Raw genomic sequence first — 17,054 nt, forward strand, 5'->3', positions numbered from 1 at the left:
TTGAAGTTGTTATGTAGCAAAAAGCAGTTAATACACCTAGTATCTACCTGGCTTGTCCCTCATTTCCGTTAAGTTCTTAAGTGTTTCTTAAGTATCTTTCACTTTGGGGACCCCTATCCAAAAGTGCAATCTCCTCCTAAACTCTTTATTCCCCCGTCCTGCTTTAATTTACTCCTTAGACACTTATCCCCATGTAATGCATCATGCATTTTATTTATCTTGATTACTTCGTATCTCCCCCAGCCAGAATATAAGATAACAAAGAGAAAGCTGTTGTCTCATTGTGTTCGCTGCTGTATCCCCAGCATTCAGCCAGTGCCTGATGTGTAGTTGGAGCTCAATACATAGTTGAATAATAAATTTTTAAATTAAGCAGTCAGGTGATGTATGTTAGGCTACCGCCTCTGTAACTAACAAGTTGCATGGCTTTTAAGAAATAATTTCATCTCTATGGATCTTAACTATTCTCATCCATAAAGTAAGAATGTTAGAATAAGAAACGCTAAGGTTAAAGAAATCTATGATTTAAAATATGTACATAGTTAGAAAATAAGCAACAATGGTGATGATACAATAATTACATATCTACAATTGTTTGGCCTGATTATTAGTCACAATAAAAACAGTACCTACACAGCATATCCACATATAAGCAAAAATACTCAGTCATACCTGAGAAGTTAACTTGAGAAGGTAAGTCTGAGAGTCAATGGATTCTGAACTGTCAGAGCCTTGGCTACTACAAAAAAAAAATAATAATTTTAGTTTATACAGTGTTCTAGTGGCATCTTAAAATTTCAACTATTGCTTTTATTTATCATCTTATTTGAATGGTTGAAAAGTTCTTATTTTTTTCTTGAGATGGAGTTTCGTTTTTGTTGCCCCAGTTGGAGTGCAATGGTGCGATGTCTGCTCACTGCAACCTCCACCTCCTGGGTTCAAGCAATTCTCCTGCCTCATCCTCCTGAGTAGCTGGGATTACAGGCATTCACCACCACGCCCAGCTAATTTTGTGTTTTTTAGTAGAGACGGGGTTTCTCCATGTTGGTCAGGCTGATCTTGAGCTCCTGACCTTAGGTGATCCACCTACCTTGGCCTCCTACAGTGCTGGGATTACAGGTGTGAGCCACTGCGCCCCGCCAAAAAGTTTTAATTATAAGAAGAAGTGGCCAGGCATGGTGGCTCATGCCTGTGATCCCAGCATTTTGGCAGGCTGAGACAAGTGGATTACCTGAGGTCAGGAGTTCGAGACCAGCCTGACCAATATGGGGAATCTCATCTCTACTAAAAATGCAAAAATTAGGTGTGGTGGTGCATGCTTGTAATCCCAGCTACTCGGGAGGCTGAGGCAGGAGAACTGCCTGAACCCAGGAGGTGGAGGTTGCAGTGAGCTGAGAATGCACCATTGCACTCCAGCCTGGGCAACAAGAGTGAAACTCCATCTCAAGGGAAGAAGAGAGAATGTTTACAAAGGTGGTTTAGATGTTTAGTAGTTCCAAACAGCTTAGACATAGGGATTTTTGTTGAATGTGTGGAGAGATATAAAGGTTTGGGAATGTATTAATGGAATGTAAACTACAGAAAAGTAGGATTTTTTTCTGTCTGGCTCACTGCTCTTATCACCAGAGTGGAAAAAGTGCTGGGTATATAGTAGGCACTCAATAAGATTTGTTAATATGTGATTGAATAAATGCTATATCAGGGGAGTTTCCTAGATCTCGTGGGTATCATTAGCTCTTAAAATTCATTTATTTTTATATTACTATATCCATTCTATATAAGGCAATGCAGCGCCATATGAAACATAGTACCTCAAGAAAAAAGGGTCAAACAAATCTATTTCTAATTATAATCATTTAATGCAGTGGTAGGAAAATTTTTTTGCTTGAGAGCCAATACAAGAAATAAAACATTTCTAGGTTGTATTTTTATGTATTATTTTAAAATTAATATAATTTATGTTTTAGAAAAGTTCTTGGTTTACAGAAAAATTGAGAGCGTCCCCAAACACATGCCCCCATTCCCCGTGTAGCTTCCTAAATTATTAACATCTGATATTATGTGGTACATTTGTTACAACTGATTAAACGACACTGATACATTATTAAAAATTATAATTTACCTTAGGGTTTACTCTTGTGGTGTACATTCTATGAGTTTTGACAACTTTATAATGATATATATCATCATTACAGTATCACAAATAGTAGTTTAACTGCCCTAAAATTCCTCCGTGCTCCATCTATTTATTCTTCCTTCTCGCAGAGCTTCTGGCAAACCTGTGTCATATAGTTGGGATCATACAGTATGTGGCCTTTTCAGACTTATATTTTTCACTTAGCAATATAAATTTAAGGTTCTGCCGTATATTTTTTATGGTTTGATAGCTCTTTTAGAAAAAAATCACTGAATAACATTTCATTGTCTAGATGTATGTTTCTTTATCCATTCACCTGGTGAAGGACATTTTGGTTGCTTCCACTTTTGGGCAAGCATAGATAAAGCTGTTATATAAATGCAATTGCTGGATCAAGTGGTGAGACTATGCTTAGCTTTGTAAACTGCCAAACTGGCTTCCAAAATAGCTGTACTATTTTGGATTCCCACCAGCAAAGAAGGAGAGTTCCTGTTGTTCCTCATCCTCACTGGTAGTCGGTATTGTGACTGCTTTGGATTTTAGCCATTATAATAGTTGTGTCATGATATTTCACTGTTGTTTTAATCTGTAATTTTCTAATGAAAAATGACGTCAAAGCATCTTTTATTTTTACTTTTTTCAGATGTCAAGCATCTTTAGATTTAACAATTTTTTTCTTTCATGGATCATGATTTTGTCATATCCAAAAAGTCATTACCAAATTCAAGATAATTTAGATTTTCCCCTATGTTATCTCCTAGAAGTGTTATAGTTTTGTATTTTACCTCTAGGTCTATAATTCATTTGAAGTTAATTTTTGTGAAAGGTGCAAAGTTGCTTCTAGATCCATATTTTTGCCTGTGCTTGTCCAGTTGTTCCAGTAACATTTCTTGAAAAGATTTATTTCTCCATTTAACTACCTTTGTTCTTTCTTCAAACGCCATTGACTATATTTGTCAGTGGTGACAAATATAGTCTGTTCTTTCTGTAGTACTGTACTGTTTGAATTATGTAGCTTATATATGTAGCTTTATAGCAAGTCTTAAATTCAAGTAGTGTAGGTCCTTGGATTTTTGTCCTCCTTCAGTATTGTGTTAGCTGTTTCAGGTCTTTTGCATACCCATGCAAATTTTAGAATTAGTTTGTCTATAGTCACAAAATAGCTTTCTGGAATTTTGATTGAAATTTCATTGAGTCAAAAATAATGCCAGGAGGAACTGACATCTTAACAATATTGTCTTCCTATCTGTGAACACGAACTCTCTCTCCATTTATTTAGATTCTCTTTGATTTCTTTCCTTAGAGTTTTGTAATTTTCCTCATATATATCTTACACATATTTTGTTAGCTTTAATCCAAATATTTTAAATTTTTGTGCTAGTGTGGATGGTATTTTGTTTTTAATTTTAAATTCCAATTGTTCATGGCTGGTATATTGAAAGGCAATGGTATATTAACCTTGTATCTTTAAATCTTTCTATAATTGTTAGTTTCTGGTTAAAATTATTTGATATTTTCTACATGGATAATCATGTCCAGTGTGAACAAAGATTAGTATTTTAACTAAATTAAATTTAAAATACCGCTTTTCAATATTTGTAGAATAGTATACAAGCAGTGCTTAGAGGGAAACTCATAGCATTGAAAGCATATATCAGAAAAGAAGAAAGCTTTAACATGAAGAATTCAAGTGTCCACATTAGGAAGTCAGAAAAGGAAATAGAAACCTAATGCAAGCAGGAAAAATTGAGAAATAATTTAAAAATCAGTGAAACTGAAAACAGGGAATCAATAATCAATGAAAACAAAGCTGATGCTTTGAAAAGATCAATAAAATTGATAAATCCCTAGCCAGGCTAACCAAGAAAAAAGAAAGGACACAATTTACTAACATCAGAAATAAAAGGAGTTATCACTACTGATGCTATGGAAATTAAAGAGATAAAGAAGGAATATTAACAACTATGTGCTCACAAATTTTATAGCTTAGATGAAATAGACCAGCTTCTTCAAAGACACAGTCTACCAGAACTCACACTGGGAGATATGTAGATCTAATTCTAATACAACTATTTCAATTGAAGAAATTGAACTGAGAATTAATTAAAGAATGAAACTATGGCTTCTACATGTATCTGCATGCAAAGTTCTTAAAACATTTGGAAGCTTTCATTTGAAATTGTTTTACATCTCTGAAAAAAGTAGATGGTGGTTATTATGTTCCTTTTTAAAAAGGGCAATATACATAAGAAGCACATTTGTAGTATTTCTGCACATTTAAGGATGAAGCTTTCTTCAGTATACATTAGATATTATACAGTTTCCAAAATAACCAACATGGAATGATTCTGTAACCTCAAAAAACATTCTACAGACTTCTGTAGACTATTGATTGGTGCTAGGAAATCAAGCTTATGTCCCAATTTACCATAAATTCCTGAATTTCTTAAAAGGTATTCTAGATAGATAACACATGATGTATATTATTTATGTAGTATTTTATAGCACCAGGTTATAGAGCATTTACTAATACATTATCTTATTTGATCTTACTTCTATCTCTTATCCTGACTTAGAACCACATTTACAAGTAGATAGTTTTCAAGTACCGCATGTTCTCACTTATAAGTGGGAGCTAAACAAAGGGTGCACATGAACATAAAGATGGAAACAACAGGCACTGGGGACTCCAAGAGTGGGAGGAAGGTGGGGGAAAGGGATTGAAAAACTACCTATTGGGTACTACGTTCACAATTTAAGTGATGGGTTCAATGGAAGCCCAAACCCCAGCATTTGCAATAAATCCATGTAACAAGCCCACACATATACCCCCCTGAATCTATTAAAAAAGACTAATTGAAAAAAGTAGGTGATTTTCAAGTGTTTCATTTGAGGACAGACTGAGTAAATTATGATATATTCACACTATGGAGTACTACACAGAAATAAGGAAAACACTTATATACCAAAAAATCTACAATGATTTTGAGAATATCGTAAGTGAAAATAGCAAGATATGGAACAATGCTTATGGTATGCTACCTTTCATATAAGGTACAGGGACATGAAAATATGTAGTTATTCATTCATATTTTCAAGGTAAAACAATAAAAGAATAAGTAAAAAATCTAATGAAAATGGTTGCCCATGGAACAAGGGAGGAAACAGGGTAGGTGGGGGATAGGGTAAATCAACACTTCTTTGAATACCCTTCATTAGATACCTTTGATGTTCTAATGTAAATATGTTATATAATTTAAAAACAAAACATTAAATAAAGTTATTCCTAAAATTAATACAATCAAAACCAAAGACATTTAACTGTCAGACTGGTGGCATAGCCACAGAGAGAAAATAATCTCTTCCCTTCTAAAAAATACTTTATACTAAGCTTAAAAAGAATTACAAAGAAATGTTAAACTGCATTCAATAGTCATTTTATTGGTAGCATTATTATGGGTATATGATAGAAAAAGGAAGAGCAGGTAAATATTTACCCTAATGCAATTAGGAATGAAGATTTTTCAGTATAAGAGAAAAGAGACAGAAGCATAAAAAAATAAGGAAGAATAAGTTCTATAATCTTAAATTTGAACTGGAAATATAATTATGAACTGAAGATTTTTTTTTCTCATGAAAATATGTTTCCTTTCTTAATCCTTTGGGAAAAATAACCTGGAAGCAATAATAACTACCCTCTAGGCTATGTTATCTAAATATCCCTTTTCACTGAAAAGAACCAGGACTTCTGAGAGAAATGGTTGATTCCAGTTTTGGTGCAGGAAATGTACAAGATGAGCCTGGGAAATCTTATCATGGTTGAAAACTGAAGACTATGAGAGTCATATCAAAAAAGATACAGGCCAACTTAATCGGTCTTGTTCACAGATTTGGGAAAATTTGAGCATTCATATAACAATCACTGAAATTGATTAGAGCACATCAAATATTATATAAGCAAATTTATGAGCTCAAAATGATACTCTCATCTAGAGACAAACTTAGTCACCAGGGAAGGTTGCAGGGGCACTAACTCAAGACTGAAAAATGTATAAATAGAAGAATCGTACATTTGTTTTACCTTTCCTGTAAGTACTGTACTAAAATTAGCGTATTATTTCTTCCAACTATATTCTCCTAGAATTGAATTTTCCAGTTATTATTAATTACCTTTTACTATACTGCTTTTGTGTCATCTCAATAAAATGTCAGTTCTCTGTGGGTAGTAACAGCATTAGAAATAATTTGAAGAGAATAAAAGATGGAAAACTATAAGACTAATAGAAAACAACAAAATGATAATAGTAAATCTTCTATCAATAATGACCTTAAATATAAATGGACTAAACTCCTCAGTCAAAGGACAGAGAATGGCTGACCGGATTAAAAAAAGGAGAACCCAACTACAATCTATTTACTCCCTTTAGATTTAAGAACATACATAGGCTGAATTAAGGGATGGGAATATGTTCCGTGCTAAAATGGTAACTGAAAGAGAACAAGAATAGCTATACTTATATCAGACAAAATAGACTTTAAGTAAAAAACTGTCATGAGAGACAAATAAGGATATTATATAATGATAAAAGGGTCAATCCACTAGGAAGATTATAACAATCACAAATATATATGCGCCTAACGTCAGAGCACCTAAATATATAAAGCAAACATTGATAGAACTGAAGGGAGAAACAGCAATACGATAATAGCAGGAGACTTCAATACCTCATTTCAATAATAGAATATTGACATAGATGATCAATAAGGAAACAGAGGGCTTGAACAACATTATAGACCAAATGGATCTAACAGACATACACAGAACATTGTCCCAACAGTAGCAGGATACATATTCTTCTCAAGCACATCTGAAACTTTCCCAGGGATAGATCATATGTTACACCACAAAAGAAGCCTTAACAAATTTAGTTAAGTATTATGACTGACTACAATGGAGTGAAACTAGAAATAAATAGCAGAAGGAAAACTGGAATATTCACATTCACAAGTATAAAGAAATTAAACAGCACAACCTTGAACAATCATTGGGTCAAAGGTGAAATAAGGAAATTAAAAACAATTTGAGACAAAAATGAAAACATAACATACCAGAATTAATGCGATACAGCAAAAGCGAGAGGGAAAGTTATTGTGATAAATGTCTATACTTAAAAAAGAATAAACAAATGACCCAACTTTATACCTTAAGGAGACAGAAAAGAACAAACTAAGCCCCAAATTAACAGAAGAAAGGAAATAACAAATATTAAAGCAGAAATAAAATAGAAAATAGAAAAATAATAGAAAAAAATCACTTTTAGCTGGGATTTTAAGTTGAGAATTGACAATAAAATGCTGGTATAATTATAAAGAACATAGTATATCAAATTGCATTACTTCAGTAGTCTTAAGTTACCTAGACTCTACATCCAATGTAATTTCTATCACAGGAGTGTCTGAATTCTCAAAGACTTTTTCCAGGGTTATACGTCTTTCCATTTCTTCTAATTCTTTCAGACACCGATAATACTAGGGAAAAATGATAAATGAGTTTATTACAAAATAACTTTATTTCCTAATTAAACTATTTGGAGTATTTATAGACACCTAGAACAATTGTTACTGGGAAATTAAGTGCCCAACCCCCAACAACACTTTTGGAACATTAAAAGGCAAACACTGCATAGGTCCATAGTCAGCTTATGTTATCTGATAGGCTGGAGTCTGATGCATTACCAAATGGACTTTGCTTACCTTGGTCCGGTCGGGATCACAGTAGTCCAAGAGAGAATCACAAAAATGATATCCCATTGATTCCAGGTCCTTTGTACTGAAATGAGTGCCTCGCTTATTACCTAAAACATCAATAAATTTATCCACTATTGAGGATAAGTTAATTTTTCTTAGCAGGTACATTGTAAAACAGAGAGTATAAACAAAACATTGATATTCCATGTCCTGTCCTTTGGATTTTCTTCTCCGGGGCAGATCATTTAACAGCTCATTGCTTTCCCTTCTTCCTTTTCCACCATCTGGACCAAAGCTGATTTAACGCACATTAGTGTATGTTGCAAAGGCAGAAAAAAAATTCAGTAAGACAGTTATACAATATTTGGTTGCCAGTTAGAAACCGTCGTAATAATCACTTTGAGAAAAACTTGCATAAAGATTTTATGAGAAAAGGTTTTCATCATCACAAATAATGTTATATCAGTTTTAAAGTGCTTTAAAAAGTAGCTGGAAAGTACATGTGTGGATTTCCAGCACTTTAAGTTGATACATTTTCTGATAATGTGACAATTATTTTAATATGGAGTATTCTAACCATGTTAGGATATGCTAGATATAATTAAATGATTTCTTAAATGGGACCACAAAGCACATTTTTTTATTCAGAGAACAAAGTGCTTTCATTTAAACATTTATTGACCCCAAAAAGTCCATTTTGCCTTGCAAATAGCAAATCCGATAAAAATATTTCTTAAAAATCTGTAGATATTCCCAAAAGAATAACGAGCATTTAAAAATTAGCATATGAAACAACTAACTATTCTATTTACATGATTAACAGTTCCTTTCTAAACAAAAGGAAATGATGAAATAGAGATACCATATAGCGGGAATTTATTCATTCTGTTTAGAGAATTGATTAAATATTAGCATTATTTAAGTAGGAAGAAAGTGGTATTATGTGTACTATTAAATTTATATTAAATTATATATGTTGGGTTTAAAGCTTTGAGAGCTGTGAACGAGAACCCTTGGTCTTACCCAGAGTAGATCCACAAAAGGTCGCCTCCATGGTAAAGCTGTTCCTGATTCCCATTTTCCACATTACCACCCTTCCTGTTCCTTCTTTGCTCTTCTGGACATTAAACTTGCAAGCTGAGAATGAAAACTGAAAGGAAGCAAGTAAAAATGAGACTCTTTGTTCTGGTACCTTTATATATTTTTGGAAGTAGTATTAAAAATGAAAAAGTGGTTATGTAAAATCTGTAATTCTCACTAAAGCTTCAGGAGCTATTTTTTATTTCCTGACCCATGGAAAAAACTCATTTTAAGGATGTTAAATTGTTCACATTTCTGAGAGCTATGGATTCTAATTCCTACAATAAAATTTACTATTTTTATAGAAAGATATGCATATATCTTTATGTAACATATATATTCAAAATCAGTTCTTTTTAAAATTTTAAATTTTTGCAGATACACAGTAGGTTTATATATTTAGGGTGTAAATGAGATGTTTTGATAGAGGTATGCAATGTGTAATAATCACGTCAGCGTAAATGGGGTATCCATCACCTCAAGCATTTATCGTTTGTGTTAAAAACAATCCAATTATACTTTTAGTTATTTTTAAATGTATAATTAAATTATTATTGACTACAGTCACCCTCTTGTGCTATCAAATACTAGTTCTTATTCTTTTTTTGTACCCATTAATCATCCCCACTTCTGCTCTCCCCCACTACCATTCTTAGCTTCTAGAAACCATCCTTCTGTTCTCTGTATCTATAAGTTCAATTGTTTTAATTTTTAGCTCCCACAAATTACTGGGAACATGTGAAGTTTGTCTTTCTATCCCTAGCTTATTTCACTTAACACAATATCTCCAGTTCCATCCATGTGTTGCAAATGACAGAATCTCATTCTTTTTTATGCCTGAATAGTACTTATTCTGTATATGTACCACATTTTCTTTATCCATTCATCTGTTAATGGACACTTAGGTTGCTTCCAAAAGTTGATTAATTCTTGATATAGTTGGGATAAAATTTTATACTTTTAAAAAAGTTCTAGGAAGGAATTCAGTCTTCATTCCTAACATGAGACTGAATGTTAGGAGATGTTGGAGATGTCCAAAAATAAAGTTTCTTTATCTTCATATGAAAGACCATTTGAAATTATGTCCTGAAAGTTTGTCTACAAAGATATCAGTGTCTACAAAGAAATTTTTTGAGGTGCAATTTTGTTTTTTCGGTAACATACCATGAAATTAACTTTTAGTGTTTCATTCTATGTATCTTTCTGTGTTTTGAGACAGGTCTCTCTCTGTCACCCAGGCTGGAGTGCAGTGCTATGATCATAGCTCACTGCAGCATCAAACTCCTGGGCTCAAGCTGTCCTCCCCCTCCAGCTTCCCAAATAGCTGAGACCACAGGCACTTACCACCACACCTAGCTATTTTTGTATCTTTTCATAGAAATGGGATCTTGCTATGTTGCCCAGGCTGATCTCAAATTCCTGGCCTCATGCAATCCTCCTGCCTTGGTCTCCCAAAGTGCTGTGATTACAGGTATGGGCCACTGTGCCCAGACTCATTTTATGAATTTTAACAAACACACATAGATTCCTGTAACCACCATCACACTCAAGATACACAACAGTTCTATAATCCTAACAAGGTAATTGTAGTCACATCCTCCTGCCACCTCGAACTCCTGGCAACCATTGATTTGCTCTCTGTCACTATAGATTTGCTTTTCCAAGACTGCTACATAAATGGAATCATATAGGATGTAATCTTTTGAGACTGGCTTCTTTCACTTAGCCTAATACTTTTGAGATTTATCCAAGTTGTTGCGTGAATATTCATTCCTTTTTATTGCCAAGTACTATTCCATTGTATGGGTGTACTAAAATGTATATCCATTTACCGGTTAAAGGACATTTTGCATTGTTTCCAGCTTTTGGCAATTACGATAGAGTTGTTATAAATGCTTGTGTATACAGGTTTATATATAAATGTATATTTTCATTTCTCTAGGGTAAATACCTAGAAAGGGATTGCTGAATCATATAAGTATACAATTTACTTTATAAGAGACTGACAAACTACTCTTCAAAATGATAGACCATTTTGCATTCCAAACAAAAATGTACCCTATGAGAGTCCTAGTTACTCCAAATTGTTGTTAAAACTTGGGATTGTCAGTATTTTTTATTTTAGCAATTCTAACAGGTATGTAATTTTGTCTCCTCATGGTTTTACCTTGCAGTTCCCTGACAGCTACTGATGTGAAACATCTTTTCATGTGCTTATTTGCCTTCACATATCCTTTTTGGAAACATGTATTTAAGATTATTTTCATTTTTAATTGGGTGATTTGTTTTATAACTATTGAGCTATTCTGGATAAAAGTTCTTTGTGAGATATGTGATTGCAAATAATTTCTCTTATCTGTAGCTTATCTTTGTATTGGCTTAACAGGATCTTTCTGAGAACAAAAGGATTAATTTTGATGAAGTCCAATTTATCAATTCATTACAATCCAATGGATAATGCTTTTGGTATTTTCTAAGAAGTTTTTGTCTAATTCCATGTCATAAAAATTATCTTCTGTGTTTTCTTCTAAAAGTTTTACAGTTTTACATTTAAGGTTGGAGGTGTAGGTGAAAGTTTGTTTTTTATGTGGATGTTCAATTGTTCCAACGCTTATTTATTGAAAGGTTTCTTTCTCCATTAAATTTCCTGTGCACCTTTGTCAACAGGCCATATATATGTGGGCCTGTTACTAGACTTGCTATTCTGTACCATTGCTCTGGGTTTTTACACAGTTCCTATTAACATACTATCTTTATTACTGTCGTTTTATACTGTCTTAAAATTTGATAGTGTGATTCCTTCAACTTAATTTTTTAAATTGTTTTGTCTATTCTAGTTCCTTTGCATTTCCTTATCCATCTTATAATCAGCCTGTGTATAAACAATTATACTGTGATTTTATCTGAAATTCTGTTAAATCTACAGATCAACCTAGGGAGTTGAGGCCTTACTGTGTTCAGTCTTCCAATCCATAATACAGCATATGTCTCTATTTGAGCTTTTATTTCATTAGCGTTTTTAATGAAATAAATCATTAGTTTTAGCATATAGAGTCTGTACATTTTGTTAGAGTTATAACTAAGTATTTATTTTGGAGCTATGATAAAAATGGTATTGTTTTTAACTTTGGTTTCCAATTTTTTCATTGTACGTATATAGAAATTGTGGGTGGGACTTGTATCCCATGACCGTGCTTAAACTCCCTTGTTCTAGGAGTTTTGTTTTGTTTTGTTTGTGTATCACTTCGGATTTTCTCTGCAGGTAATTGTGCCACCTTCATTGCTTCTTTCCAATCTATCTGCCTTTTCCTTTTGCCTTTTTGTACTGGTTAGAGCCTCCAGTATAAGACTGGAGGTAAAAAATTGGACATTCTTGTCTTTTTCCTGATCTTAGGTGGAAAACATTTAGTCTTTCATCAACTATGCTATTAGCTGTAGAGTTTTTTGTAGATGTCCTTTATCAGGTTGAAGAAGTACCCTTTTATTCCTTATTTGCTGAAAGTTTTCTTTTATATATAAATGGATGCTGAATTGTGTTAAAAGCTTTTTTTATATTGATTGATGGGGTCACACAGTTTTTCTTCTTTTGACTCTTAACATAGTGGATTACATTGATTAATTTTCAAATATAAAACCGGTCATATTTTTTTATATATTGCTGGATTAAATATGCTAATATTTTGGCGAAGATTTTTGCATCTGTGTTCATGAGGAATATTAGTCTGTAGTTTTCTTTTCTTAGACGATCTTTGTCTTGTGTTGGTATCATGATAATCCTGGGAAAGACTGTGCCTTTACATTTTTGCTAGAATGCTTCAGTGAATCCATCTGGATGAAGAAATTTGTTTTCTGTAGTTTCTTTCCTTTTAGAATGCTTTTCAGGACTATTCAGATTATTTCACCTTGGATGAGTTTTGATAGTTTGTAGTTTTCGAGGAATTGGTTCATTTCATCTAAGTTGTTAAATTTGTGTGCATAGAATTGAGTTTCCACTTATTATTCTTTTAATGCTGCAGGGTCTGTAGTGATCTCTCTTTCATTCTTTATATTGGTAAGTCGTGTCATCATTGCCTCCCCCTCTTCCTCTTTCAGTTTCTCCTATTCCCTCATAAATCTTGGTAAAGTTTTATCAGTTTTACCAATCTTTTCCAAGCACAAATGTTGCTTAATTGATTTTTTCTATTGTTTCTTTATTTCCAATTTCATTAACCTACTTGTCTTTATTATCTGCTTCCTTCTGCTTAGTTTTACTCTTCTTTTTCTATTCTTATTGTGGAAACTTAGATTGTTAATTCAAGACCTTTTTTCTTTTCTTTTTTGAGATGGAGTCTCGCTCTGTTGCCTAGGCTGGAGTGCAGTGGTAAAACAATCTTGGCTCACTGTAGCCTCTGCCTCCTAGGCTCTAGCAATCCTTCTGCCTCAGCCTCCCAAGTACCTGGGATTACAGCCACAACCATGCTTGGCTAATTTTTGTATTTTTAGTAGAGATGGGGGCTCACCATCTTGGCCAGGCTGTTCTTGAAATCCTGACCTCAAGTGATGTGCCCACCTCAGCCTCCCGAAATGCTGGGATTACAGGCGTGAGTCACTGTACCCAGCGTGTTCTTTTCTAACGTAAGCACTTCTTGCTATACATTTTCTTCTAAGTGCTACTATTTAGCTGAATTTTATAAAAGCTCATGTTGCATATTTTCATATTCTTTCAGGTCAAGATATATTCTAATGTTCCTTAAGAGTTCTTCTTGGGTGTAAGGATTATTTAGAAATGTGGTTTACTATCTACATGTTAGTAGATTTTCCTCTTTTCTTTTATTGATTTAGTCTAATTCCATTATGCTTAAAAACATATTTGGTATGATGTTAATTATTTTAAATTTGTTAATATTTGTTCTAAACCAGGATGTGATCTGTGTTGGTGCTGTTCCATGTGCATTTGAATATAATGTACATTCTGATGTTTAAGAGTGTCCTGCAAATGTCAAATCCAGTTGGTTGATGTTGTTTAGTTCTTAGGTATCCTTGCCTACTGTCTATCAATCAGTTCCAGATTAATGTAAGAGGTATTTAAAATCTCCAACCATAATCGTGGATTTACACAAAAAGATTTTAAAAAGAAACATTTAACAGAAAACCTAGAAACAGAAGCCTCTATGTTTTAAGCAAGCTTTAGATGACATGGAAGACCTGTTTAAACTGCAGAGTGGTTGTTTGAGTTGTTCAAGAAATTGGTCGATTTCATCTAAGGCACTACAGGGTAGAGATCTAAAACCCTACGAAGCATGTCAATAAACAAACATTAAAATATCTTAGTAAAATAGAATTATTTTATGGGAGTAATAAACTATACCTAAGAGTATTGACAGTATAAATGTTCATAGGAATAGCTTCAGGTATGAGGTTGAGTTTTCTGGTCTTTCTTTCTGAGGAAATGAATCCTCTTTGGGGAACAAACCTGTTCTTTCTTTAAATAGCTATTTTAATCAGATCATCCTTTCTTTTTCATGTCTTTGGGCCCCAATTATCCCCAGAAGACAATTAATTCTTCTCAATAAGTCCTTTATAATTGAACTGATTAGTTGAGAACTTATGGGAAAGTCTGCAGGAATTTCCTTTGCTATGTTAACATCTTTTCTCTAAAGAATGATTGAAGTACTTTCATATCTTGGTAAATAAGTGGCTCCAATTTTTCCATAGTTTGTGAAAATAATATACTTTATTCTTTTCTCATTCTAATTTCTATATATTTTTGAAATATTGGATATTGGATTGAGTTTTTTTCCTGGCAAAATTCTAATAAATACTTTGAAGAAACTGTTACACATTTCTTAAGAATACAGTGTTTAGTCTGTATAATTTAGGCACTCAATGAATATTAAAATAATAAAAGAGGCCCTAAAACTGACTGATAAAAATGATGAATAGAGGAAGCTTTCAAAATGTAAAACAGCAGTGGTATTATGGTGGTAGCTTTTGGGGCATTTTTGCCTTTTTTCCTCCCCATATTTTCAGATTATTGCTCACTAAGTAGTTCTATATAGTTGCTTTCTTATTGTCAATTGTGTAAACCAGACAAAATAAATAAAAAAGCAGCTTGGAATAATATTATCCATTCTGCTATCCCACATGGGCAACATTTGGTAAAGGAAAAGTTAAAAATCTTAAAAGATGCTTACTTTATCTGGACAATTTTTGCTCAGCATAAGTGGGAAGATTCGTTGCTGTAAGTATAATGTTTTAGATCTGTCACTACCATCACAGCCATACATGAAGATGTTCTCTTTCCTACTATGGCCATGAAGATCACAATATAAAATAACCTCTCGTTTCTCCATCAGTCTGCCAGTAAGAAAGATAAGTTGCTAAGTTTTATCTCTGCATTTTTCTTCTATAGGTACAGCTATGAATTTAGAAGTGTAATATCCAAATAAATACAATTTCTTCTATACTAGCTTTCTCTTGTTGATATTGCATATTATTAATATACAGCTTTTAAAATCTCTAATAATATATTAGCTATGTAAAGATCAGAATGCAGGCTGGGCGCGGTGGCTCACGCAAGTAATCTTAGCACTTCAGGAGGCTAAGCCAGGCAGATTGCCTGAGGTCAGGAGTTTGAGAACAGCTTGGCCAATGTGGCGAAACCCCTCTCTACTACAAATACAAAAATTAGCTGGGCGTGGTGGCGCATGACTGTAATCCCAGCTACTTGGGAGGCTGAGGCAGGAGAATTACTTGAACCCAGGAGGCAGAGGTTGTATTGAGCTGAGATGGCATCACTGTACTCGAGCCTGGGCCATAGAGTAAGACTCTGTCTCAAAAAAATAAATTAAAAATAAATAAATAAATAAGTAAATCTGAATGCAGTTAACTTTCCATTATAAGGACAAAATTTACCTTACTCCCAAAACTTTCTCCAACAAGAACTCTCTGCTTTATTATTTTGATGTTTTCACTCTTGCTTTTACCCATTACCTTTCACATAGTTTCTTTCTGACTGGAATACCTTCTTACTTTATCTTTGTAAATGTAAATACTACCCGCCATCCTTCAATGCTGACCTCATGTCACACTTCCTTTCTAATTTGTCAAGGCCACAGAGTTTCTCTTTTTGAACTTTGGTAGCACTTAAAGATATTGGTACCATTTGCATGACCCTTGTCTAGGAAAGTTTTAATATTTTTCATATTCAAGCTTATTAAGAATGGGGAATGCTTCAAATCATCTAGAAGAGTCCTATGCACATAGTAAGTGCCCAGATATTTGTAAAACACTGAGCGCTTGATGACTTCATGCTGAAGCCAATTAATAATTAACCCTTGATTAGTGTGGTGACCAAGTTATCAATTTGAGAAAAATGGTACCAAAGTTTGAACTGACTTTTTCTGATAAATTTCTAACAAATATATAAATTATTACACATTCCTGAAGACAACAGCCTTCGGTCTATATAATTTAACACTCAATATAAAAAGAGCAAAACAAAAAATAAATCCCCCAAACTGATCGATAAAATGAGGAGACTTTCAAAGGTAAGAAAGTAGTAGTGTTAAGGTGGTAGGATTATTACTTAATCAAGATTACATATACTATTTTCTATATCTGGAAGGATAAACACCAAAATGTTAGCAATAGTATTTATAATATTAAGAAATACATTACATTTACAACAAAAATATTAAAACCTAAAATATAAACATCCAAAACATTTTGCTTCTATTAGAAACCATGTTGCTTTAAACTATAGTGAAATTACAAACTTAAATTTATTACATGTTGATTTATTGCCCTTTTCTCATTTGCTACCTAATAAATTCTCATTGATAACATAAGATTGACATAAAGCCACTAAAAGATAATTACAAGTTTTTAGAAAACTAACTAGATTATGAGGCATGAATATCTAAAGTTAAGTTTTTAAATATGAAACATGCTGTACATTTTTAAGCTCCAAATTCCTCAGTCTTTCAGTTTCTTATAAGCAAGTCAAAAGAAACTCTACTTCTAAAAAATTAATTACCAAAGAAATGCTATTACTTCTGAAGTGAAACAGGATATTAGGGTCTCTCATCTTTCATTAATTTAAATAACT

At 33.2% G+C, this 17,054-nt stretch overlaps 1 protein-coding gene across 1 annotated transcript in view; it reads right to left on the reverse strand.

Moving 5' to 3' along the window:
• Positions 1 to 15,297, reverse strand: part of LOC116550049 (cytosolic carboxypeptidase 3-like) — a 77,439-nt gene extending 62,142 nt beyond the window's left edge. Inside the window, 3 exon segments of the mRNA XM_032275779.1 lie at positions 7,892 to 7,992; positions 8,909 to 9,035; positions 15,139 to 15,297. Coding sequence (XP_032131670.1) covers positions 7,892 to 7,992; positions 8,909 to 9,035; positions 15,139 to 15,297 — 387 coding nt within the window.
• Positions 15,298 to 17,054: the final 1,757 nt, after the last annotated feature.

The sequence above is a fragment of the Sapajus apella genome, unplaced genomic scaffold, assembly GCF_009761245.1.
Source record: "Sapajus apella isolate SASKATOON/1434 unplaced genomic scaffold, GSC_monkey_1.0 scaffold7, whole genome shotgun sequence".
Classification (NCBI taxonomy): Eukaryota; Metazoa; Chordata; class Mammalia; order Primates; family Cebidae; genus Sapajus; species Sapajus apella.